General features: G+C 41.8%; 1 protein-coding gene across 1 annotated transcript in view; it reads left to right on the forward strand.

The window, feature by feature from the left end:
* The window catches only part of LOC136114644 (Golgi phosphoprotein 3-like), a 51,552-nt gene that overhangs the window by 19,150 nt on the left and 7,924 nt on the right, over nt 1-24,478 (forward strand). The window contains exon 3 of the mRNA XM_065860070.1: nt 21,588-21,702. Coding sequence (XP_065716142.1) covers nt 21,588-21,702 — 115 coding nt within the window. The remainder of the gene's footprint in view (nt 1-21,587; nt 21,703-24,478) is intronic.

The following is a 24,478-nucleotide window of genomic DNA, read 5'->3' on the forward strand; positions in this document are numbered from 1 at the left end:
TGTTGTGTTGTTGCTAAAAATGTGAGTTCATTCCTGGTATGCAATGAGCCAATCTTACACACAGAGATGAGATATTATTTATTACGGAGTTGCACAAGTCTGGATGCTGGAACAAAGACAGCATACATCAACACAATGTTACAGTCATTTTATACAAAATCTTAACAGTACATATACACCCTCAGGGCATATTGGTTACACAGTCATTTTACCACTACACATACTCCCTGAGGAGGGGGTCTCAGGCTGGGCCTGGGTCTTCCCTCCTGGGGGTGTGATTTTTAGTATTATAATGAGCAAAGTTCAACAGTCTTTATCCAACAGTCTTGAGATATATGTTAAAACAAGACTCCACTAATTGTACAGGTTCCAGGATGTCTAAACTACAAGGACAGGAATTTCTGATAAGGAGTTCTTCCAATCGCTCTTATCCTTGTTCTGCTTTTCTTAAGGCTAACAGCTTCTATAAGATCAGCTTAACCCAAACTCTGTGCACATATTTTACAAAGTTTGGGCAACAACTGTACTCGCTGATGATGTATGATGCGATGAATGCAAATGCCGGCAGGAGCTCTTTGAGCGCGACGGGTGGGCCGGGCGAGAGTGAGTCCAATTCAATATGAATTTAACATCAATACTCTTTAATGAACTCTTAACAACACTGAATATCAATGTCCGCCAGACCACGTTTTTCCAGCCCTTATATACTCTATACCCAAAGGCCATGCGGCAAGCGCAGGCTGCAATTGGTTACACTTGCAGTCACTCTTCCCCCCCACTATGGTGATTAGCTGCAGGGCACTATTCACATACTGTTCATGCACAGCGGTGACGCCCCTCCTGCAGCCTGGGTGGAGGGCAGACCAGCTTCTGTTTACTTCCCTTCTGTCTTTGGTGTCTCAGGGAAAACCTTCCGTGTAGCACAGCCACATCAAGCTCTGGCTTGTTCACAGCACACAGCCAGAAACTCTCCACACCTTTAAGATGGATAATTTTTTAAGGTTGTTTATGGAATTAGGCTGAAGATTTGAGGCACCTTAATTTATTACTTTTGCTACTGGATTTTTTTCCTTAATAGAAAATGTGCAAGTCACACTGAAGAATTTTTACTTCATCAGCATTAGAGGAGACTTGTAAAATAAGTTTATTGAAAACATGGTCAAATGTTGTCTGTCACAAATAAATTATATTTTATGGCACATTTCCCTGTCACTTGCTAAATTTTTTAAAGGAAACCTTACAAATTCCCCAACCTTCTCCCAGCTTCTTCCTCTTCTGAAGAATCGAACCTCTGTTCAGACATACAGGTCCTACTTTCAGCTTCATTTAAGAATATTCAGCATTGATTAGTTTGCAAAATTTCTTTGTCCTCCAAAGCTTTTGGCTCCTTAGGCATTCAGGAATGTTCTTTAGCAGTTATTTTCATTCTACACAAACCTTGTCAGCTTGCTCTAACTGAAATTTTAACTGTCTTTTTTTTTTTTTTGGAAAATGGAAAAATAACTTCAATAAAAAATAGAAGCAAAATTATTGTTTTCCTTTATTGAATTTTATTAGGTTGATACAAAAGTAATTATGGTTTTGGACCATGAATTTTAAATCATTATAACTAGGTTTAAACACATCTTTATTAATCAAAATAAGAATCATTACAGTCAACACATTTTTGACAATGAGAAATAAGTTTGTTTATTCCTGCGGCATAAATATCCGTGCTTCAGAATTCAACAAACTCTTGGAAAGCATTTTCTGCAGCCTGCTGGTTGTGGAAGTATTTTCCCTGCAAAAAGTTGTCGAGATGCTTGAAGAAGTGGTAGTCAGTTAGCGAGAGGTCATGTGAATATGGCAGATGAGGCAAAACTTTGTAGCCCAATTCATTCAACTTTTGAAGCATTGGTTGTGTGACATGCGGTTGGGCATTGTCATGGAGAAGAATTGGGCCCTTTCTGTTGACCGATGCTGGCTGCAGGCATTGCAGTTTTTGGTGCATCTCATCGATTTGCTGAGCATACTTCTCAGATGGAATGGTTTTGCTGGGATTCAGAAAGCTGTAGTGGATCAGAGTGGCAGCAGACCACCAAACAGTGACCACGACCTTTTTTTGGTGCAAGTTTGGCTTTGGGAAGTGCTTTGGAGGTCCTTCTCGGTCCAACCACCGAGCTGGTTGTTGCTGGTTGTCGTGTAAAATCCACTTTTCGTTGCATGTCACAATCCAGTCAAGAAATGGTTCATTGTTGTTGTGTAGAATAAGAAAAGACAACACTTCAAAACAATGGGTTTTTTTGATTTTCGGTCAGCTCCCGAGGCACACACTTATTGAGCTTTTTCACCTTTCCAGTTTGCTTCAAATGCCAAACAACTGTAGAATGTTTGACGTTGAGTTCTTCAGCAACTTCTTGTGTAGTTGTAAGAGGATCAGCTTCTATGATTGCTCTCAATTTATTGTTGTCAACTTCCGATGGCCAGCCACTATGCTTCTCATCTTCAAGGCTCTCATCTCCCTTGCAAAACTTGAACCACTACTGCATTGTATGTTTGTTAGCAGTTCCTGGGACAAATGTGTTGTTGATATTGCGCATTGTCTCTGCTGCTTTATGACCTGTTTTGAACTCAAATAAGAAAATTGATTGAATTTGCTTTTTGTCTAACATGATTTCCATAGTTTAAACATAAAATATAAATATAAAATCAACAGCAAGTAATAAGCCAGTATATAAAAAAAAAAAAACATAAATCAAGAAAAGCGCATTAAAATGATGTGTTTTTACTGTAAATCGGCCTAATAAAAAAATCTTCTAAACCCAAAATTTGCAGTTTTAAAAGCAACCATCCTTTATTGGCGGGCCACCAACCCCAGGGGATCCATCCTCATAGTGGGGGGCAGAAGAAGCTCCAGGCACAGGTTATATCCATGCAGATCATACATATCCATTACATTTCCAAGAAATCCATTGCACATGCCTTACATTCCTTTTTTACTCGGCTTGTAACCTGCTTGTGCTGGTGTCGCCACCTTATCTTCTGAGAGCAAGAGCATTGTCTCCTAACCTTCTGCTTATTTTAACAAATACCATTCTTGTGACTGAACGCCTAATAAATGCCTAAAATCTAACATCTGTGACCCTTATTCTTATTAACTTAGTAAATGCCTAAAATCTATGACCCTTATTCATATAGACTTATTTTATTACTAATTGCCGTATCAGTATAACATAACCACATTTATTTAAGAATGTATTCCAATATCAAATGGCAAATTTCAGCAATGCAAAAACCACAATTACTTTTGCACCAACCTAATATCGTGTGATTTTTGGTGGTGGGTTGGTGGGTTTGTTTCTTTTTCTTTTTTTTTTTTTGTTTTTCCCCATTTTAAGGAGAGCTAAAAGCTACCTAATATTAAATGCTTTGTTCTTTTTGCTGTTTTAGGGCAATTGAGAGATTTATTTTTGTAGGCTGTAGGCAGGAAGGTTCTATGAAAAAGACAATATAAAATTCAAATGAAGATTGATTTCTGCTTAAGGAATTTCTTGCAAATAAAATCCCTTACTACTGATATATATGATTCTTTTCCCCTTGCCCCAGTTATCTCAATTTAGAAATCCTTCTCATGAATGACTTGCGTTGTTTTATACCATATTTGAAGTCTTGCATTAACACTAAATTTCGGTCTCATTTCTGTGTTCGCTAGATTTAATTGTCTCAACTCTACCAAGTGTCCCCCTTGTTTCCCTTTTGCAGGCTTTGCTCCCCTTGCTCTCAGCTTTCTCTGTGAATTAAATATTATGCTTAGTGAGTGGAATGAACATCCAAGATCGTGATTCAGCAAGGTGGAGTTTCAGTGGCAATACCATTTTTATATAGTTTCTGCCTCTCAGGCTAGCCCTTCTCCCTCCCCCATTCTGTGACTTTGTGAAAAGGTAAAATCTCATTAAAACTAAAGCTTTGATTTGTGACTCAAAACCCTGTATCTTCAAGCCATGGTCTGAAGGGAGGAATTTAGGCTTTAGTCACTTGTACTGCAGCTGAGAAGGGTAGTCCTGTCTTTGCAAAGAGGTTTATTATTGGAGTCTCTTAGGTTGTTACTAGTGTTTGTGCAACCTTATCAGATAATCACTCATTGAAAACTAGTTCACTTCTTTGATCAGTTTAGGTTTTATTTGAATAACTTTCTTGATCTTGTCATCAGATGTGGCACAAGTGAGACTGCTGGCACAAGCGATAAGATGAAAATAAGAAGAGGGTAGAATTAGTTCTTTGGGCAGTAGTACAGATTTATAACCAGCTAATGGTGGCCTTGGTCACACAGCTGACTGAAAAGATTGCTGGCTACAAAGTTTTCTACTTCAAGCATTAAATTGGGTGGATCTTGGCTGATTATTTTTTGCAGTTTCTAAGACACAACTTCAGAAGTGATCAAGATGCATGAAATCCATGCTTGAATGCCATAGAGAGACAAATGAGACTGAGAAACAGGCGGATAAGGACTTAATGAACATTAGCGAAACCTCTGAAAGTTCCTGAGATCAGCTAATCGAAGGCAGCTTGGTGGGTCCTGATTAAGCGAAATCTTCGAGGTACAGAGAAGCCTTCGTGGTTTTTTTTCTTTTTTCTTTCTCTCAATCGGGCACTTTCGTTCTCGAGAGACCCGGAAGCTCCCGGCAGCCCTTGTGAGAGCAGCTGACGTGGAGTGGGCGTTACCGCGGCGAGGGCAATCACTCCCCCGCCCCTTCACTTGAAAAAGCCTCCGGGAGGCAAGGCTGCCTTCCTGTGTAACCTCATCTAGGTGTTCCTGCTCCGGCAGGGGGATTGGACGAGCTGATCTTTCGAGGTCCCTTCCAACCCCTGACATTCTGTGATTCTGTGATTTTATGTTGCAACATCCTTGTAAATTTAGCTTCAGAGCATATAATCATTGCATAATTTTGTAGTTCTATCTGCTGGTATAACTTGTTTTTAAAACAAATATGTGAATGTTGAGGTTTATGTATAAATAAAGTTATTGCTAAGACTAGTGGTTATAGAAGATAGAAAATGGTACTCTATGCTGCTTTACAGTCTCAGAAAGCAAAGCAAATAATTACAGTTCTTAAAAGACATCCCAACACATCCTTGGTGGATTACCTTCAGTATTTCATAGCTGACAATTCTAAGTGATGAATGCATGAGTGAAGTTTTGTATTAAAACTAAATAATGAAGTTTATTTAAAAATCAATGCAAGAGGTGCTCCATCTTTAGCATTGCTTATTTGCAAAGCTGCATTGTGGAAAATGAAAAATAAATATTCTGTATAATAGAAATGTCCCCAGCAATTGCATACAGGGCAAATCTAGTACATGATAAATCACTGAAAAACTGGGATAAAGAAATATTCTTTGCAATAAGGCTAAGGACCATAGTCTCTGAAGAACCAGGACCTTAGCTCATTTATTAATGACAGAGAAAAAATACCCCCTTGCAGATGATTAATCTTCTGTGATGATTCAATTCACAAGATCCCCAACCCACTCGATTTCCCGCTCTTCTTAGAATCATAGAATCATTTAGGCTGGAAAACACCATCAAGTCCAACTGTAAACCTAAGGCTGCTGAGTCCACCACTAAATTATGTCCCTAAGCACTACGTCTACATGTCTTTGAAATACTTCCAGGGATGGTGAATCAACCACTTCCCTGGGCAGCCTGTTCCAATGCTTGACAACCCTTTTGGTGAAGAAACTTTTTCCTAATATCCAATCTAAACCTCCTGTGGTGTAACCTGAGGCCATTTCCTCTTGTCCTATCACTTGTTACTTGGGAGAAGAGATTGACACTCTCCTCGCTACAACTTCCTTTCAGATATTTGTAGCAACTGGTAAGGTCTCCCCTGAGCCTCCTTTTTTCCAGGCTAAACAACCCCAGTTCCCTCAGCCTCTCCTCATAAGACTTGCCCTCTAGACCCTTCACCAGCTTCATTGCCCTTGTTTGGGCACGCTCCAGCACTGTCTTGTAGTGAGGGGCCCAAAAGTGAACACGGTATTTGAGATGCAGTCTCACCAGTGCTGAATACAGAGGGGCAATCGCTTCTCTAGTCCTGCTGGCTACACTATTCCTGATATAAGCCAGGATGCTGTTAGCCTTCTTGGCTACCTGGGCACACTGCTGTCTCATATTCAGTTGGCTGTCAATCAACACTCCCAGGTCCTTTTCCACCAGGCAGCTTTCCAGTCATTCTTCCCTGAGCCTGTAGCATTGCATGGGGTTGTTGTGACCCAAGTGCAGGACATGGCACTTAGCCTTGTTGAATCTCATACAATTGGCTTTGGCTCATTGACCCAGCCTGTCCAGATCCCTCTGTAGAGCCTTCCTACCCTCAAGGAGATCAACACTCTGACCCAACGTGGTGTCATTTGCAAACTTACTGAAGGTGGTGTTGATAAAGATATGTTACCATTTAGCCCAGGGCCAGCAGCCAAACAGCAAACAGCCACTGTCTCTTGCCTTTCCTTGCCCAGGGGGAAGGGAAAAGGAAGAAAGACTCAGGAGTTGAAATAGTGTTGAAATAGTGGTTTTTGTAACAAAACCAGGACAAACAGAAACAGATTTACTTGAACAATAATAAAAGAAAAGGGCAGTACTTAGCCACTGGAACATGTGCTCCCAGCAATGAACACCATAGGGTGGACACTGCAAGTACAGCTAGTCCAGTAAAAGGCAGAGATCAACAGCAGGCATGGGGGGAGTCCATGGATCAGGCAATGGGAGCAGAAGCAGGACCAGGACCCCTCGTGGACAGCTACCATCAAAGAAGAGGGGCCATGTTCAGCAACTGCCTGCTTATATATGGAGCATAACATTCATGGTCAACTTGGACATCATTCTATGTGCTATCTCATTATGTTACCTCCCAGAGGCTATCTTGCACCTTCAGCTGAACAGTTGAAAAGTCCTTCATCCCCTTGGCAACAGCCAAGATATCAGTGAGTTCTTACCTTCTTTTCATACCAAATCCCATATACTGGAAAACTACCAGAAGAAAACATTAACTTTATTGCAGTATGCTATCTTCTTATTCTCAACCGAAATCCAAAACAAAAGACCATGCTAGCTACGAAGAAGAAAATATTCTAACTACGTGGAAAATTACCTCAATTCAGCTAACCCAGCACAAGATATTAAACAGAACTGGCTCTAGTACCGAGCCCTGGGGAACACCACTTGTGTGTGACCGGCTGCCAACTGGATTTGACTCCATTCACCACCACTCTTTGAGCTCAGCCATCAAAACAGTTTTTAACCCAGTGAAGAGCATGCCTGTTCAAGCCATGAGCAGTTGGCAGTTTCTCCAGGAGAATGCTGTGGGAAATGATGTTGAAGGCTTTACTAAAGTCCAGGTAGAATACATCCACAGCCTTTCCCTCATCAAATAATCAGGTCACCTTGTCATAGGAGATCAGGTTAGTCAATCAGGACGTGCCTTTCATAAACCTATGCTGATCACCTGGCTATCCTGTACATGCCACATGATGGCACTCAAGATTATCTGCTCCATAATTTCCCCAGCACCGAGGTCAGACTGACAGACCTATAATTCCCCGGATCCTCCTTCTGTCCCTTGTTGTAGAGGGGTGTCATATTTGCTAATCTCCAGTCAACTGGGACCTCCCTGGTTAGCCAGGAATGCTGATAAATGATGGAAAGTGGCTTGGTGAGCACTTCCACTAGCTCCCTCAGTGCCCTTGGGTGGATCCTATTCAGTCCCATAGACTTGCATGTGTCTAAGTGTTGTAGCAGGTTGCTAACTATTTCCCCTTGGATTATGTGGGCTTTATTCTGCTCCCTGTCTTCCAGCTCAGGGGGCTGGATACCCAGAGAACAACTGGTCTTACTACTAAAGACTGAGGCAAAGAAGACCTTTTCTTCATCCTTTGTCACTATGTTTCTCCCTGCATCCAAAAACGGATTAAAATTTTCTTTGGCCCTCCTTTGTTGCTCATGTATTTATAGAAACATTTTTTTTATTGTCTTTTATAGCAGAATCACAGAACGGTTAGGGTTGGAAAGGACCTCTGGAGATCATCTAGTCCAACTGACCTGCTAAAGCAGCTACACCTAGAGCAGATCGCACAGGAATGTGTCCAGGCAGGTCTTGAATGTCTCCAGAGGAGACTCCACAACCTCTCTGGGCAGCCTATTCCAGTGCTCTGGCACCCTCAAAGTAAAGTTTTTCCTCACATTCAGATGGAACCTCCTATGCTTCAGTGTGTACCCATTGCCCCTCATCTTATCATTGGTCACCACTGAAAGGAATCTGGTCCCATCCTCCTGACATCCACCCTTGAGATATTTATACACAGCAATGAGATCCCCTCTCAGCCTTCTCCAGGCTGAACAGACCCAGTTGTCTCACTCTCTCCGCATAAGAAAGGTGCTCTAGGCCCCTAATCATATTCGTAGCCCATCGCTGGACTCCCTCCAGTAATTCCTTATCCTTCTTAAACTGGGGAGCCCAGAACTGGACGCAGTACTCCAGATGCTGCCTCACCAGGGCAGAGGGTAACCTCCTTGGACCTGCTGGTCACACTTTTTAATGCACTCCAGGATACTGTTGGCCTTCTTGGCCACAAGGGCACATTGTTGACTCAAGGTCAACCTGTTGTTGACCAGAACTCCCAAGTCCTTCTCTGCAGTGCTGCTTTCCAGCAGGTCTGCCCCTAACCTGTACTGGTGCCTGGGGTTGTTCCTCCCCAGGTGCAGGACCTGACACTTGCCCTTGTTAAACTTCATTAGGATCTTCTCTGCCCAGTCCTCCAGCCTGTCCAGGTCTCACTGAATGGCAGCACAGCCTTCTGGTGTGTCAGCCCTTCCATCCATTTTGGTATCATCAGCAAACTTGCTGAGGGTGCACTCAGTCTCTTCATCCAGGTCACTGATGAACAGGTTGAACAGGACTGGACCTAACAATGACCCCTAGGGAACCTCACCAACTACAGGCCTCTAGTAGCCAGAAGTTCTAGTTGGGCTTTGACACTTATAATTTTCTCCCTGTGTAACCTTACATCATCCTTCTAGTCCTTGAGTTGTCTGCCCCTTCTTCCAAAGGTCAAACTCTCTTTTCTTTTTTCCTGATTTCCAGCCAAAGCACTCTGTTCAGCTAGGCTGGTCTTCTTCCCCACCAGTTAGTCTTTCAGCACATGGGAGCAGCCTGCTCTTGTGCCTTTAAGATTTCCTTCTTGGAGAATGTTCAGCCTTCCTGGACTTCTTTGCCCTTCAGGACTGCTTCTGAAGGGACTCTGTGAACCTCCTGACACTCACCCTTTACATATTTATAAACATTCATAAGGTCACCCCTCAGTCTCTTCCAAGCTAAAGAGACCCAGCTCCCTCAGCCTTTCCTCATAAGGGAGTGTCGAGGGTTAAGATTGCAGGGTGACAATCAAACCCTGGCAGATGTATTGTTAACCTCCTCTCCCCCCCCACTTCCCCCTTTTGCCCCTCCCTCTCCCCCCTTCCCACTCAGGACAGGCGATCGGGAGGGAAAGAAGGACAGAGAGAAGAGAGTTGGAAAAGTTAAAGATGTTTTACTAATGCTACTAATAAGAATAGAGAAAATAATACAAAATATACAAAACCAATCTTGAAAGTCTCAGCAACTGCAGAGCCAGCACCCAAAGTCCTGGATTAGACTCTGTAGCAAACCGGAGCTGGATTCAGTCTGTCACTAGGCCTCAGTTCGCAGGGATGACCAGCAAGGTCCTCTCCTAATGTCAGCCATGAGAAAAAAGGGAAAAGGGCCGAGATCCTCGTGATCTCCCACTTTTATATGAAGTATTCACGTGAATGGAATGTTATACACCATTGGTCAGTCTCTCGGTCATCAGTTTCTCGTTGCCCCTCTCGCGAGATGTCCATCCGTGCTTATCAATAAGTTTGCATTCCATTGCTAGGTTTAACCAAAACATGTGTTGGGTTCTCCAGGAAAATGCAGCTAACATGAAGGCTTTAGCTGACAGGCAAATTCACTAAAAGAGAAACTTGTTTTTAACAAAACCAGGACATTCCACCCCTTATAATATGACATTCACTGAATACTTAAACCTTATCAATACAATCTATCAATACAATCTAATTAATCACTACTACTATATATATATATACACACACATATGTACATATATACACAGGAGTAATTAATCAGTGGACCATCCTTTGAAAAGTACATTAAGTTCATTTTGTCACAACAGTCTCCCAGGGCAGGGAAAATGGTACAAGTGCATCTCATGACCACTGTTTGTGGGTTAACGACACCAACTTCGAAGAAGGTGTCGGGCGCCACTCGAAGAAGCTAACTCTAGTTTCATCACCATTGTCTGTAGTGGCAGAGCACCCCCCCCGCCCCAGGGGGATGGGGTTGTCGCCAGCCTGGCTGAGAGGTGAAGCCAGAGACAAAAGAGACTAAAGGAGCACCATTAGAATGTAATAATGAGTGAGCAATCGCCGGACACATGCGTGCAGAGCGCGTGGACAGTATATGCAGCCTATCATGTTATTGTATAACACGAGTTACAACCAATCACATTGTTGTAAGGCGCGTGGACAGGGCAGCTTTGCTATAAAGCTAGCCCGGTCCGACAATAAAGCGAACTCTGTGAACATCATATTGGTGTGTCAGGTTCCGTGGCTCGCATGGATAAAGCAACAATTGTCTTGATCTGAAAGATACTTATTAAACATTGTTAGTGCGGCAATTCACATCATACAGTTCAGCATTGCATATTTTCACCTAAAATCAAATCCCCTTGAGGTACACACCGAACTTCTCCATCCTTAAGCATCACCCACCAGGTGCTGCCAGGTCCCTGGGCAAAAACAATCCCACGAATAGGTTTGTAGGTTTGCCTTTGCCTGAGGCAGGAGTAACCCAGACTGCCTTTCCTAACATATTTTTCATGTGTATTACGGGGACTTTATCTTCTTTTACAGTCCGTAGAATTTCTGATTGGGCAGGCCCGGCTCGGTTGGTTGATCCCCTAGTGTTGACCAACCAAGTGGCTTTTGCTAAATGTGAATCCCAGTTTTAAAAGGTTCCACCACCAAGTGCCTTTAGTGTAGTTTTTAACAAACCATTGTACCTTTCAATTTTCCCAGAGGCTGATGCATGGTATGGAATATGATATACCCACTCAATACCATGTTCTTTGGCCCAATTGTCTATAATACTGTTTTTTGAAATGAGTACCATTGTCTGATTCAATTATTTCTGGCGTACCGTGCCGTCAAAGGACTTGCTTCTCAAGGCCCAAGATAGTATTTTGGGCTGTAGCATGAGGTACGGCATATGTTTCCAACCATCCAGTGGTTGCTTCCACCATTGTGAGTACATAACGCTTACCTTGACGTGTTTGTGGAAGTGTAATATAATCAATCTGCCAAGCTTCTCCATACTTATACTTTAACCATCGCCCCCCATACCATACAGGTTTTAGCCGTTTAGCTTGTTTGAATTCGGCGCAAGTTTCACATTCATGAATAACCTGTGAAATAGTGTCCATAGTTAAATCCACCCCTCGATCACGAGCCCATTTGTATGTTGCATCTCTACCTTGATGCCCTGAAGCATCATGGGCCCACCGAGCTAGGAAAAGTTCACCTTTATGTTGCCAGTCCAAGTCCACCTCAGCTACCTTAATCTTAGCAGCTTGATCTGCTTGTTGGTTGTTTAGATGTTCCTCGGTGGCTCGACTTTTAGGCACATGAGCATCTACATGACGAACTTTCACAGGCAGGCTCTCTAGCCGAGCAGCAATGTCTTGCCACAGTGTGGCAGCCCAAATGGGTTTACCTCTGCACTGCCAGTTGCTTTTCTTCCATTGCTGTAGCCACCCCCACAAGGCATTTGCTACCATCCATGAGTCAGTACAGAGATAAAGTATTGGTCACTTCTCTCGTTCAGCAATGTCCAAAGCCAGCTGGATGGCTTTCGCTTCTGCAAACTGACTGGATTCACCTTGTCCTTCATTGGCTTCTGTAACGTGTCGTGTGGGACTCCACACAGCAGCTTTTCACCTTTGATGTTTTCCTACAAGACGACAGGATCCATCTGTGATCAGTGCATACTGCTTATCAGTCTCTGAAAGCGTATTATATGGTGGTGCTTCTTCAGGACGTTTTACTTCTTCCTCATCTGGACACATCCCAAAGTCTTTGCTTTCTGGCCAGTCTGTAATAACTTCTAATATCCCTGGACGGTTGGGACTTCCAATTCGAGCTCGTTGCGTGATCAGTGCAATCCATTTACTCCATGTAACTTCGGTTGCATGATGTGGAGAGGGAACCGTCCCTTTGAACATCCAGCTCAGCACCGGCAGTCGAGGTGCCAGGAGGAGCTGTGCTTCAGTGCCGATCACTTCTGAAGCAGCTCGAACTCCTTCATATGCTGCTAGTATCTCCTTTTCAGTTGGAGTATAGTTGGCCTCAGATCCTTTGTATCCTCGACTCCAAAAACCTAAGGGTCGACCTCGGGTTTCTCCTGGTGCTTTCTGCCAGAGGCTCCAGGTAAGTCCATTATCTCCGGCTGCGGTGTAGAGCACATTTTTAACATCTAGTCCAGTTCGGACTGGTCCAAGGGCCACCGGATGAGTTATCTCACGCTTAATTTGTTCAAAGGCTTGTCGTTGTTCAGGGCCCCACTCAAATTGGTTCTTCTTACGAGTCACTCGATAGAGAGGGCTCACAATGTGGCTGTAGTCAGAAATATGCATTCTCCAAAAACCTACAATGCCCAAGAAAGTCTGTGTCTCCTTTTTATGAGTAGGTGGAGACATTGCTGCAATTTTATTGATCACATCCATTGGGATCTGACGATGGCCATCTTGCCATTTTATTCCTAAAAACTAGATCTCTCGTGCAGGTCCCTTGACCTTACTTCGATTTATGGCAAAACCAGCATCCAAAAGAATATGAATTATTCTCTCACCTTTCTCGAAGACTTCTTTCACTGTCTTGCCCCATACGATGATGTCATCAATATATTGCAAGTGTTCTGGAGCTTCACCTTGCTCCAGCGTGGTCTGGATCAGTCCATGGCAGATGGTAGGACTGTGTTTCCATCCCTGGGGCAAGCGATTCCACGTGTACTGGATGCCCCTCCAGGTGAAAGCAAACTGCGCCCTGCACTCTGCTGCTACAGGAATAGAGAAAAATGCATTAGCAATGTCACTTGTAGCATACCACTTGGCTGCCTTTGATTTCAGTTCAAATTGCAGTTCTAGCATGTCAGGCACAGCAGCACTCAGTGGTGGTGTAACTTCATTCAGGCCACGATAGTCTACAGTTAGTCTCCACTCGTCACTAGACTTACGCACTGGCCAGATTGGGCTGTTAAAAGGTGAGCGAGTCTTACTGATCACACCTTGGCTTTCCAATTGACGGATCAGCTTCTGGATAGGAATCAAAGAGTCTCGATTGGTGCGATATTGCCGGCGATGCACCGTCGTGGTAGCAATTGGCACCTGCTGATCGTCAACCATCAGCAGTCCTACAACAGAAGGGTCATCTGAAAGACCAGGCAAATCAGACAGCTGTTCAATTTTCTCAGTGTCCACAGCTGCTATACCAAATGCCCACCTATACCCTTTTGGGTCCTTAAAATACCCTCTCCTGAGGTAGTCTATGCCAAGGATGCACGGAGCATCTGGACCAGTCACAATGGGATGCTTTTGCCAGTTTTTTCCAGTTAGGCTCATTTCAGCCTCTACAACAGTCAGCTCCTGGGATCCCCCAGTCACTCCAACAATATTGATGGATTGCGTTCCTTTATAATTAGAAGGAATTATTGTGCACTGAGCACCAGTGTCCACTAAAGCTTTGTACTCCTGGGGTTGTGTTGTACCAGGCCATCGTATTTGTACAGTCCAATAAACTCTGTTATCCCTTTCCTCCACCTGATTGGAGGCAGGGCACCTCTAATTCCTGTTTTGCACAGTCTCTGGGTGTGAATTAGAGGTTCCTTCAAGAGCATCAGAATCTCTTCTGCTCCTTTTGTAAACTGGAGCAGCCACCTTCCTAGGAGTTTTTCCTTTTATCTCACGTACTCGTTCTTGAAGTTCTGAGGTAGGCCTTCCATGCCACTTATTCATGTTTTCTCCCTGCTCATGTAGGAAGAACCACAGTGAACCTCTTTTTGTGGGCTGTCTCTGCCCTCTCTCTCGAGATTGGAAACGCCTTCTCCTAACAGCTGAAACATAGGTTTGTGCAGGTCATGAATGGTACGTGTCTTCTCTGAGCTCTTTGATTTCTTGCAACAACTTTTCAAACCGGTCATCAGATTTTTCACACAGTTTCTCCACAGCAGAGACACAAGCCCGTAGAGAACCAGCAAGGCTGTCCTCAAAGTTGCGAAGCTGCTCAATCACTTCAGTAATATTTTGTACACCTCCAGATGACCAGACCATTCCTGCCAATGACTTAGCATATGCAGGTGGTGCACTTTGTACAAATCTGCGCCACATAGATCATGTACAATTGATTCTATTTGGGTCCGTCCTTTCTTGGCTGTTTGGGCCTAGATAGATGATCTCTCGCACAGCTAATTCTCTCAGGAACTGGATACCTCTCTCCATAGTATTCCATTTCCCTAACTTGGATATACAGTCTTCCTTGTAGGGAAATCTTACTTTCATAGCTGCCAGGAGTCGGGTCCAGAGAGTAGCGGCATTAGACTCTCTTGAAATTGCCCTATCAATGGTGGAATCTTTTGACAGAGATCCCAGCTGCCTGGCTTCACCACCTTCTAATTCAATTGTTTCTGCCCCATTGTCCCAGCATCAGAGCAGCCAGGTTAAAATATTCTCGCCTTCACGACGACTAAAGTCTTTTCGCAGATTTCTCAGCTCACCTGGAGAAAAGGACTGAGTGGTGGTCACTTCATCTCCACCCTGTCCTGATGATGCCTTTTGGGTTGATGTTGGCCCTGTGCCATCACCTGCTGCACAGGTAGTCTTTCTAGTGACTTTCTTACAACCAGCAACTGATGCTGATATGGGTTCACCATCATTTGATTCATTTCCAGAGTCTGAATGACTGTCACAGTGATTGCTGTGGTTACAGCAGCAACAGTGCCCAGTGTGTGAAGAAGGCGGGGCTGCCTTTTTAGCCTTTGAGCCTGGAGAGGTAATGTTATCTGCAGCGACCTTGGCAGAGGAGCTCTGCATAGGAGCTGTAGCTTCAGCCTGTGAAGCCGCAGTTGGCGGGGCAGTGGCTGCAGCAGCAGCTTTGGCTGTTTTGCCTTTTCTCGAGCGGCTAGGAGTGCTTTTTGCTAAAGCTTCCGAAGACACACTGCAACTCTCAGGACTAAAAAGAGACGCAAACCTCCTATTGAACCTCATTTCTCTTAACAGTAACACAAACTGACACACATTCAGCAAACCAGATAACACCATCACAGTTCTATCAAAGCTCCAAGGATGTTCAAAGTTCTCTAAAACATTTGGAAACTGTCCTAGCGAAAACACAAAAGTATTGTTAGTCAGCCTTTCTAAAGATTCGCTTGACCAATTAGCAAATATAGAGCCATTCTGCTCTTTAATCTCTCCTGGAGGTTTTTCAAGGTAAAGCAGAAGCGAGTAGAAATTCATTAGCGGCTGCAATATAATGAAATAAACCAGTGCCATACCACACAGGATCATCATGACCGCTGTCCAGTTTCTTGTTGTTATATAATGAATACTTCGATTCAGAAAGAAACACCAACACAGATATGGGATCAGCGAGCACAATGTAGAAAATAACTGATACAACTTATGCCACAACATCTTTAAGTCAATGTAATTCACTTTGCCTTAATACCACTAAATAATATCCGAAGCAAACAGATGCGCGAGTATCACAACTCTATGAGTTGGCACCGTGCCAAGAAATTTGAAAGGTACGTCAGAGCAGTAGAAAAGCCAAAAATCTCCAAATTTACCCCTTTCTCGTGCCCCACGTTGGGCGCCAATTATCTGTCGAGGGTTAAGATTGCGGGGTGACAATCAAACCCTGGCAGATGTATTGTTAACCTCCTCTCCCCCCCCACTTCCCCCTTTTGCCCCTCCCTCTCCCCCCTTCCCACTCAGGACAGGCGATCGGGAGGGAAAGAAGGACAGAGAGAAGAGAGTTGGAAAAGTTAAAGATGTTTTACTAATGCTACTAATAAGAATAGAGAAAATAATACAAAATATACAAAACCAATCTTGTAAGTCTCAGCAACTGCAGAGCCAGCACCCAAAGTCCTGGATTAGACTCTGTAGCAAACCGGAGCTGGATTCAGTCTGTCACTAGGCCTCAGTTCGCAGGGATGACCAGCAAGGTCCTCTCCTAATGTCAGCCATGAGAAAAAAGGGAAAAGGGCCGAGATCCTCGTGATCTCCCACTTTTATATGAAGTATTCACGTGAATGGAATGTTATACACCATTGGTCAGTCTCTCGGTCATCAGTTTCTCGTTGCCCCTCTCGCGAGATGTCCATCCGTGCTTATCAATAAGTTTGCATTCCATTGCTAGGTTTAACCAAAACATGTGTTGGGTTCTCCAGGAAAATGCAGCTAACATGAAGGCTTTAGCTGACAGGCAAATTCACTAAAAGAGAAACTTGTTTTTAACAAAACCAGGACAGGGAGATGCTCCACTCCATTAATCGTTTTAGTGGCTCTGTGCTGGACTCTCTCCAGCAGTTCCCTGTCCTTCTTGAACTGAGGGGTCCAGAACTGGACACAATATTCCAAATGCAGTCTCACCAGGGGGAGGGGGAGGAGAACCCCTCTCACCCTACTAACCACACCCCTTTTAACACACCCCAGTGTCAAGGTTTAAGGCAAGGCGGCAGTAAACTGCGGCAGATGCTCCCTGTTACCGTCCTATCTCCTGAAAGGTGATAGGGAAAGGTGATAGGGAAGATAAGAAGGAAGGAAGAGAGACTTCAAATTGGAGTTTTAAAGGGTTTTACTAATGCTACTAATAAATAGGGAATATATATATATACACACAAAATATACAAAACCAATCTTGAGTGCTAGATGTGGAGTTGGCGTCACTCCAGCAGCAGGAGCTGGGTGGGTGGGGCTGGCGTGGCTCCAGCAGCTGCAGGTAAGGCCCCTAGAAGTCATGGGCAGGACTTTACAGTAAACCAGATACTGGTTGCAGGGATGCAGGGCCTGAGGCCTGTAGATCACAGGCAGACAAAGTCTTCTCTAGATGCCAGCCATGGTCAAGAGCCAACAGACCCTTCTGATCACCCTTTTATATAGGGGGTATGACGATTATGGGATGGAATACTCAGTTGGTCAGTTTAAGTCACCTGTTCCATCTACCCCTCCTTAAACACGCCCCTCTCACAACAGAACATGGGAAAACTTATCAATCTTTCTTGGCTACCATAGTAATAAATCTAAACATGAGCTTCTTCAGCATTCCGTTGGTCTTCTTATCAGCATCGAGTACAGCATCCTAGGAAAAATATGCAGGCTAAAACTCAGAAGAGTACAGCCACCTAGAAGAACTTAGCTAAAATGAAAAAAATCACTAAAAGAGAACTGGTCTTGTTTTTAACAAAACCAGGACACCCGAGGATGCCATTGGCCTTCTTGACCATAAAGGCACAATGCTGGCTCATGGTCATCCTGCTGTCCACCAGGATCCCCAGGTCCCTTTCCCCTACACTGCTCTCTAATAGGTCATTCCCCAACTTATACTGGAACCTGGGGTTGTTCCTACCCAGATGCAAGACTCTACGCTTGCCCTTGTTATATTTCATTAAATTTTTCCCCACCCAACTCTCCAGCCTGTCTAGGTCTCACTGGATGGCAGCACAGCCTTCTGGCATGTCAGCCACTCCTCCCAGTTTAGTGTCATCAGCAAATTTGCTGACAGTGCACTCTATTCCCTCATCCAAGTCATTGATAAATATATTGAATAGTACTGGTCCCAGTACTGACCCTTGAGGGACTCCATTAGATACAGGCCTCCAACTAGACTCTGCCCCATTGACCACAGCTCTCTGACTTCTTTCCTTCAGCTAGTTCCCAGTTCACCTCACTACCCAATCCTCCAGACCACACTTCCTCAGTTTAGCTGTGAGGATGCTGTGGGAGACTGTGTCAAATGCTTTACTGAAATCAAGATAGACCACATCCAGTGCTTTACCATCATCTATTCACCTGGTTATGTCTTCATAAAAGGCTATGAGGTTGGTTAAGCATGACTTCCCCTTGGTGAAGCCATGTTGACTGCCCCTAATGATCCTCTTATCCTTGATATGCCTTGAGATGGTGCCAAGGATAAGTTATTCCATCACCTTTCCGGGATAGAGGTGAGGCTGACCAGTCTATAGTTACCCAGGTCATCCTTCTTGCCCTTTTTGAAGACTGGAGTGACATTTGCTTTCTTCCAGTCCTCAGGAGTCCTTCTGTTTCCTACGATTTAGCAAAGATGATGGAAAGTGGCCTAGCAGTGACTTCAGCCAGCTCCCTCAGCACCCACACATGTATCCCATCAGAACCCATGGATTTATTGATGTCCAAATTGCTGAAGGAGAGAAGTGGCTGGGCTTCCCTTGTTGCCTGTCTGCATGTGCTGGGAAAGGGAGGGGAAGAGAAATACAGTGGACCTGTACATCAAAATACTTTTCTTTGAGGAGAAGGGTAATCAGAAGAATCTGTGCCATGAATATGTAATGTAGCAGAGAAGTGAGAAGAAACAGTGCTGTATGCCTGGCTGCAGAACGGTCAACTTAGAAACAAAATCGCTGTGTATTGTGGCTTCCCAAGAGCTTATGGAACCCTGACTGAGTTGAATGGGAGATTCTATGCGCCTTACAACTTTTTCCTTTGTTTCCTTTATATTCAGACTAGCTTCTTAAACTTCTTTGCAGCAGTAGAAAAAATTGTCTTAACTCCAAATAAGCAAGAAAAACTGTTTTCTACACTTTTTTTTTTTTTTAAAGCAGCTTAGTTTTAAAAATGCTTTAAAGTCTGGGATATATCTGTTCAGTGAGGTTTGGTTTTGTTTGTTTAATAAAACAGGTCAAAAAGATGACTTCACATCTCACCTGTTAGAGTGAGATGGTGAGTAGTAGGTTACCAACTGCAGCAGTCTCGAGTGATCTAGTCTAAGGTTACTGTGAAACAAATCATATGGGATACATCAAACAAACTAAAATACTGTTGGAAAGTCATTTTTTAAAAGAAGTAAGGATAAATAAGTTGGGTGGTTTTAGGCTAATTATTAAAGGAGTATCTGAAGGGTGTCTATTAATAGCCACAATCTAGCAGCTCAAAAACCCAATTTAAAGTATGATCCTGTATAATTAAATAAGAGAAACTTCCAAAAATTTAGTCTTGATATAAAACTGGAAAACATGTAATATAATATGTGGTTAATAAAGTTTTTGAGTGACACTATGGTGCAAGCTTGTAAATCTGAAATATAAATATGCATTGTGTGTTTAGTTTCAAATATAGATTGTCTGGATTAAAATATAGTTGTGTTCTTAAAACCAAATATCTGAGATTTATGGTTGGAGTGATCTCCAGCTTCCAAAAGTGGAGATCTGGACAGTATCTCAAGAGACCATTTAATCTTGATGCAGTAACAGAAAATCAAGTTTCTCTGGTCCTTCCCTGGGACATATTTAGTCTTAAAATTCTCCACTGTATGCAATTTAACATCCTTTCTGGATATTTAATTTGCTTGTTGAAGTTTTTGACAATACATCCTGCATCTTCCATATATCCAGAATAAGCTGGTATCTTATTTTTCCCAAAGTAGATGCACTAAACTACTAGTAGTACTAGTACTACTACCGATACCCTCTTTGTAAAAATGTCTTACATGCTTCTTTTTTATATTTATACAAACATCATTCTTTTTATCCTGGTATTGTGGACTGGTTCATTCTTGCTGATTTTTATTAAAATCTTAGTTTCTGTGTTTTATAGAGACCATCTGAATTTGACATATTATTCCAGCTATGACCTGTTAGGTATTCACAAAGATTTCTCTGGCAATTTCCTGTTAATACAGCTTAAAACTAAATTTTACTTTGTCAAAAGACTTGGCTTTTGTTGATTCATTTGATTCGTAGTCTACTACTAGAATTACTATTAATAGATTTTTTTTTGCCATTCTGAACTATATAGTTATTTATTATATCTTTTATATTTATCATCTGTTTTTTCATCCTGACTATACTACTTTGCATTTCTTTTCATTTCATGTCATTGACTTTGTACACATCTCCAGTTTGGGATCATCTTGCCAGTATTGAAGCTGTCTTACCATTGCAACTCATTTCAGTGTCATCTACAAACCCTATGAAAATGTATTGTACTCCTCTATTGTTTGTAGTAAGGATTATTAGAACTATGGAACAGAACTGAACTTGGGATATATTTCAATAGGACACTTAAAACTTTTCCAGAACACCTTTCTGACTACTGTGAAACTTTACTAAAAAATAAAATCTTTCACCCTATGCTTCTCTTGCATATGTGGAATTGTTTTGATGTGTTATTTTTCTGTCTATTGCCTGTTATCTTTTTACCTGATGCTTATAAAGTGCTAGCTTGTAAAACTATTTAAATTGTCAGATTTAATAATTATTTTCATAAATAGCTTTGAAACAGTAGTAATTCTTATTTTCCTAAAGAAAGACAGCATTTTGTTGTTGTTTTTATCCAATCATATTGACTTGGGCTAGTTATATCTGTATGTTTTAGTTTGATGCTCATGTTTTTCTAACCAGAAAAAATTATAATTGTACATGGTTTATATAATTACTTATACTGGTAAACAAGCAATTACATTCTTAAATTTCGTTATGTTACTGTGAATGATTTTTTTCTTTCTCCCGTGTTCTCTTGGGTGAAGAACTCAAATAATTTTAGAAGTTATTAAATAACAAACTTAAGTGATATTGCATTTATTATTGCATATTAAGAGGTTTATTGGTACATACATATTTTGCATAATATGTGTATTTTAACTGTTGGTGAATGGAACATAATGTTGCTGGTCAGCATGTTCTTCAGAGCTGTAAAACTTATAGATGTTGTCTTGAACCTATTTTTATCCATCAATATATGGAAGAAGAAAACCAGTTTTCCTACTTTTTCACTTTCAAATTGACTTCTCAGTTTCATGTGGCCTAATTGTTTAACTGCAGTATTCTGAATAAATTAACTTGAAGCAGTAAAATTGACTGCCATCAGAGAGCAATGTAACACTGTAGTATACTTTGTTTTGGGGAGGAAGCGAAGGACCTGGCCAAGTTAGTGGATTATCTTCCTTAACATACTTAATACCTAATTTTTTATTAATACTATAGTTTTAGTTAATGAAGGTTAATTTTAATTTAGGTTATAGATAACTTAAGACTTAACATAGCTTTGTAATTAAAATCCTAAATAGTTTTTTTAACTAGGTACTTTTTAAACTTGCATATTAAGAAATTCCTCACTCCTTGAATTTTTCCTTGGTTCTGATAAAAGGTAGATATTTCCAGTTTTTATTGTTGGATGTTTATGATATATGAATTAAGTCAAAATACTGACTGTGTTTTATTTTGTCCTAGGTGATTTGCAAATCAGATGCTCCTACAGGGGACGTTCTGCTTGATGAAGCTCTGAAACACATAAAAGAGACCCAGTCTCCTGAAACAGTTCAAAATTGGATTGAACTGCTCAGTGGTAAGCCTTGAACATAATGTATTTGCTTCCCCCCCCCCAATAAAGCTAATTATCTGGAGATTACACTGTAAGATTTTTGAGGAGATAATATGCAAAAAAGTTAATTTGTCCTCTAGAGTACATTCTTGTTGATCGTAGCCTATGATCAAATATAAGTAGCTGTTGCTTTTGACTTAACTTGGTACAGAAAGGATCTAGATGGAAGTGTCAGAGGATATCTCTACTCTGTGGAAGAGGTGTCTTCCACTGACTCTGAAGTAAATCAGGACTGCACCCTGGAGATATAACTGCCCTTCTTTGTCATTGAAAATGAGGGCTAGCAGAAGTTTGGAGTATAGCCATATGGATTCAGTATTCAGATCTTTTGATAAAGAAAGGAGATAAGGAGCTCACTGTTCAGATGTAAAAACTGAGGGTGATTTGGCCATTAATCATAAAGAAACAACAGAGAGTCAGGAGTTCTTTCTATTTTTCCATTAACTGGAGAAATGTAACAATTATTTTCAAATATTAGATACTTCTACTTGTTCAAAGCAAAGTCTTCAAGATGAGTACTTTGCACACAGCTCTTCCTGTAAAGCTAATAAATTGTTACCAAAAAAATGAAATGTCAGTTAGATTTCATCTTTACAATTGCAGTTAACACTTTTCATATACCTTGCCAATGTTTGTACTCAGACTGCATAAATTAAACTGAAATTAACAATTATCATCTTTTAATATGTAGTGCTTTTATTGGGTTTTGTTTGGTTGGTTTGGGTTTTTTTTTGTTTGTTGTTTTTGTGTGTGCATTTTGGGTTGTTTGTTTTTTGTTGTTGTGTTTTGGTTTTTTTGTAGCCAAAATTAATCAATAAGGTTTGTTTGTTTTTACAAAATACACAAAATGCAGCTTTCCTGTGTTAAAGAAATGTTCTTGACCCTAGGTTTCCTGTAGCATAGTCTCAGATGTCTGTGCTTAAAAAATTAATTTAGTTTAAAATAAATAAATAAACAAATTGAAAGTTACAGCAAAGAAACAGTCTGGACTGAGTACCTCTCAAAGGGAGGGACCCCAATACAAAATAGGCTTGGGCTTTTAAACCCTCACAATCTATGCACCCCATCTTCACATGTCCTTTACATGCTGTCCATGGCGCCTTTTAGTCCAATAGTAATTCTGGGTCTGGGGCTTCTTTGTTTCTTATTGGATTCTCTTTTCTTGGTCTTCTAGGCAGCTTTTTACCGTTCTTATCTTGATGGTTTGCAGCCTCTGCTGACAGTGTTGCCTCTTTGTCTCCTGGTACCAGTTTTCACATCCTCCCCCATCACCAAGCAACCAGGTTAAGATAAGTTCACAGTATGCAGCCTGGAATTCCAGCAGGTCTGGCCACTCAAGACAAGTTTGGCTACTCATGCTAAAACAGGTTGTTCAAACAAAATAATACTGCTAATAGAATACAATTTAAAAGTTAATTTGCTTAAACTTATTCTGTAACACCTGGAATAGATCAGAGCTGTATTTAGTTGTGCAAACAGTGCAGGAAAAAAACCCCACTGTTTTGTCAACAATATGACTTTGGGAGGTAGGGGATAATGAGACTTGAAGTTGTCTATCTAAATCTAATTGTTACTTGTAACAACAGGTAAGTAAGAGTTTCAAAAATGAGCAAAATCTCTCCAGCTTTTTGTGCCTTCTTGATTTTGTAATGTTCTTCTCATTCATCCTGTACCACTTGAAGCAGCCTTCCTTGCATACTCTAAACAGTTCATAGTGCCCTTGCCATCCCTCCCCTCTTGTTTCTTGACTGTCAGGCAGAGTGGGGAGGGAGGAGAACAAAGCAGCCCATTTCAGTAGGGGCATGGCTGCTTTGCAGCCTTGCAGTTTAGTTCTTGCTCAGTTCCTTCACTTTTACAGCCTGCAAAAACAATTAATTCTTCTTGTCCCAAATACATCATCGGTGCTGACATTTCACCTTCTCTCACAGTGTGGAGCACATCAAGTTAGTACTGATTCAAAAAAGGTCAACTAATGAATGAACAATGTTGTAGGTTTTCCTTGAGCTAAGCTAAGGTTTTCCTGACCCTGCTAAGCTTTGGCTCTGGGAAGATGATTACAGTCAGTGCTGTGGCTGAGACTTAGATCAATCATTTTTACTTACACATGGATATTTAATTACTAGTACTTGGATGGCATTAGGGTTCTTTGTGTTGACCATTGTTTAGAGACCTGCCCTTTGAAGAAAAATATTTTGGTGTTTTGTTTGGGGTTTTTAATAAATTCTTTTAGATTTTTGCTTTAGAGCCTGATCCTGGAAAATAGTTACTCTATCCATAATTATCAGTGATGTGAAGAATGCTGCTTGAAGTTTGTGTTCAAAGCCTTCATGGAAGTATTTATATGGACATTTAAGGTGATGTTTGCCAGGCTGATCTTGTTTATAAGATAGCCTCTAAGGGAAAGCAAATATAGGGAATACAGAAGTTTGGATCAAAATGTCAGGTCTTCCTGTAAATGTAACAAACATCTATCTGTTTTTGAACAAGCAAGTGCCTGTGTCATTGAGGAGATTGATCACAAGGTGTCCAATCAGACCAATCAGAGCAGTGACAAATATTCCTTAGCTGCCTCCCAAGATGAGAACCAGAGGGCAAACCACCTCAAGGGTACCACACAGCTATGGTAGATCTTTCTGCACCCTTCATGAGAAACTCGCATGCTTGAGTATTTCCCTGAAGTGTCTATACACCAACGCGTGTAGCATGCGGAATAAACAGGAAGAATTAGAGATCTATGTGC

Source organism: Patagioenas fasciata, chromosome W (genome assembly GCF_037038585.1).
Source record: "Patagioenas fasciata isolate bPatFas1 chromosome W, bPatFas1.hap1, whole genome shotgun sequence".
In the NCBI taxonomy this organism is placed as follows: domain Eukaryota; kingdom Metazoa; phylum Chordata; class Aves; order Columbiformes; family Columbidae; genus Patagioenas; species Patagioenas fasciata.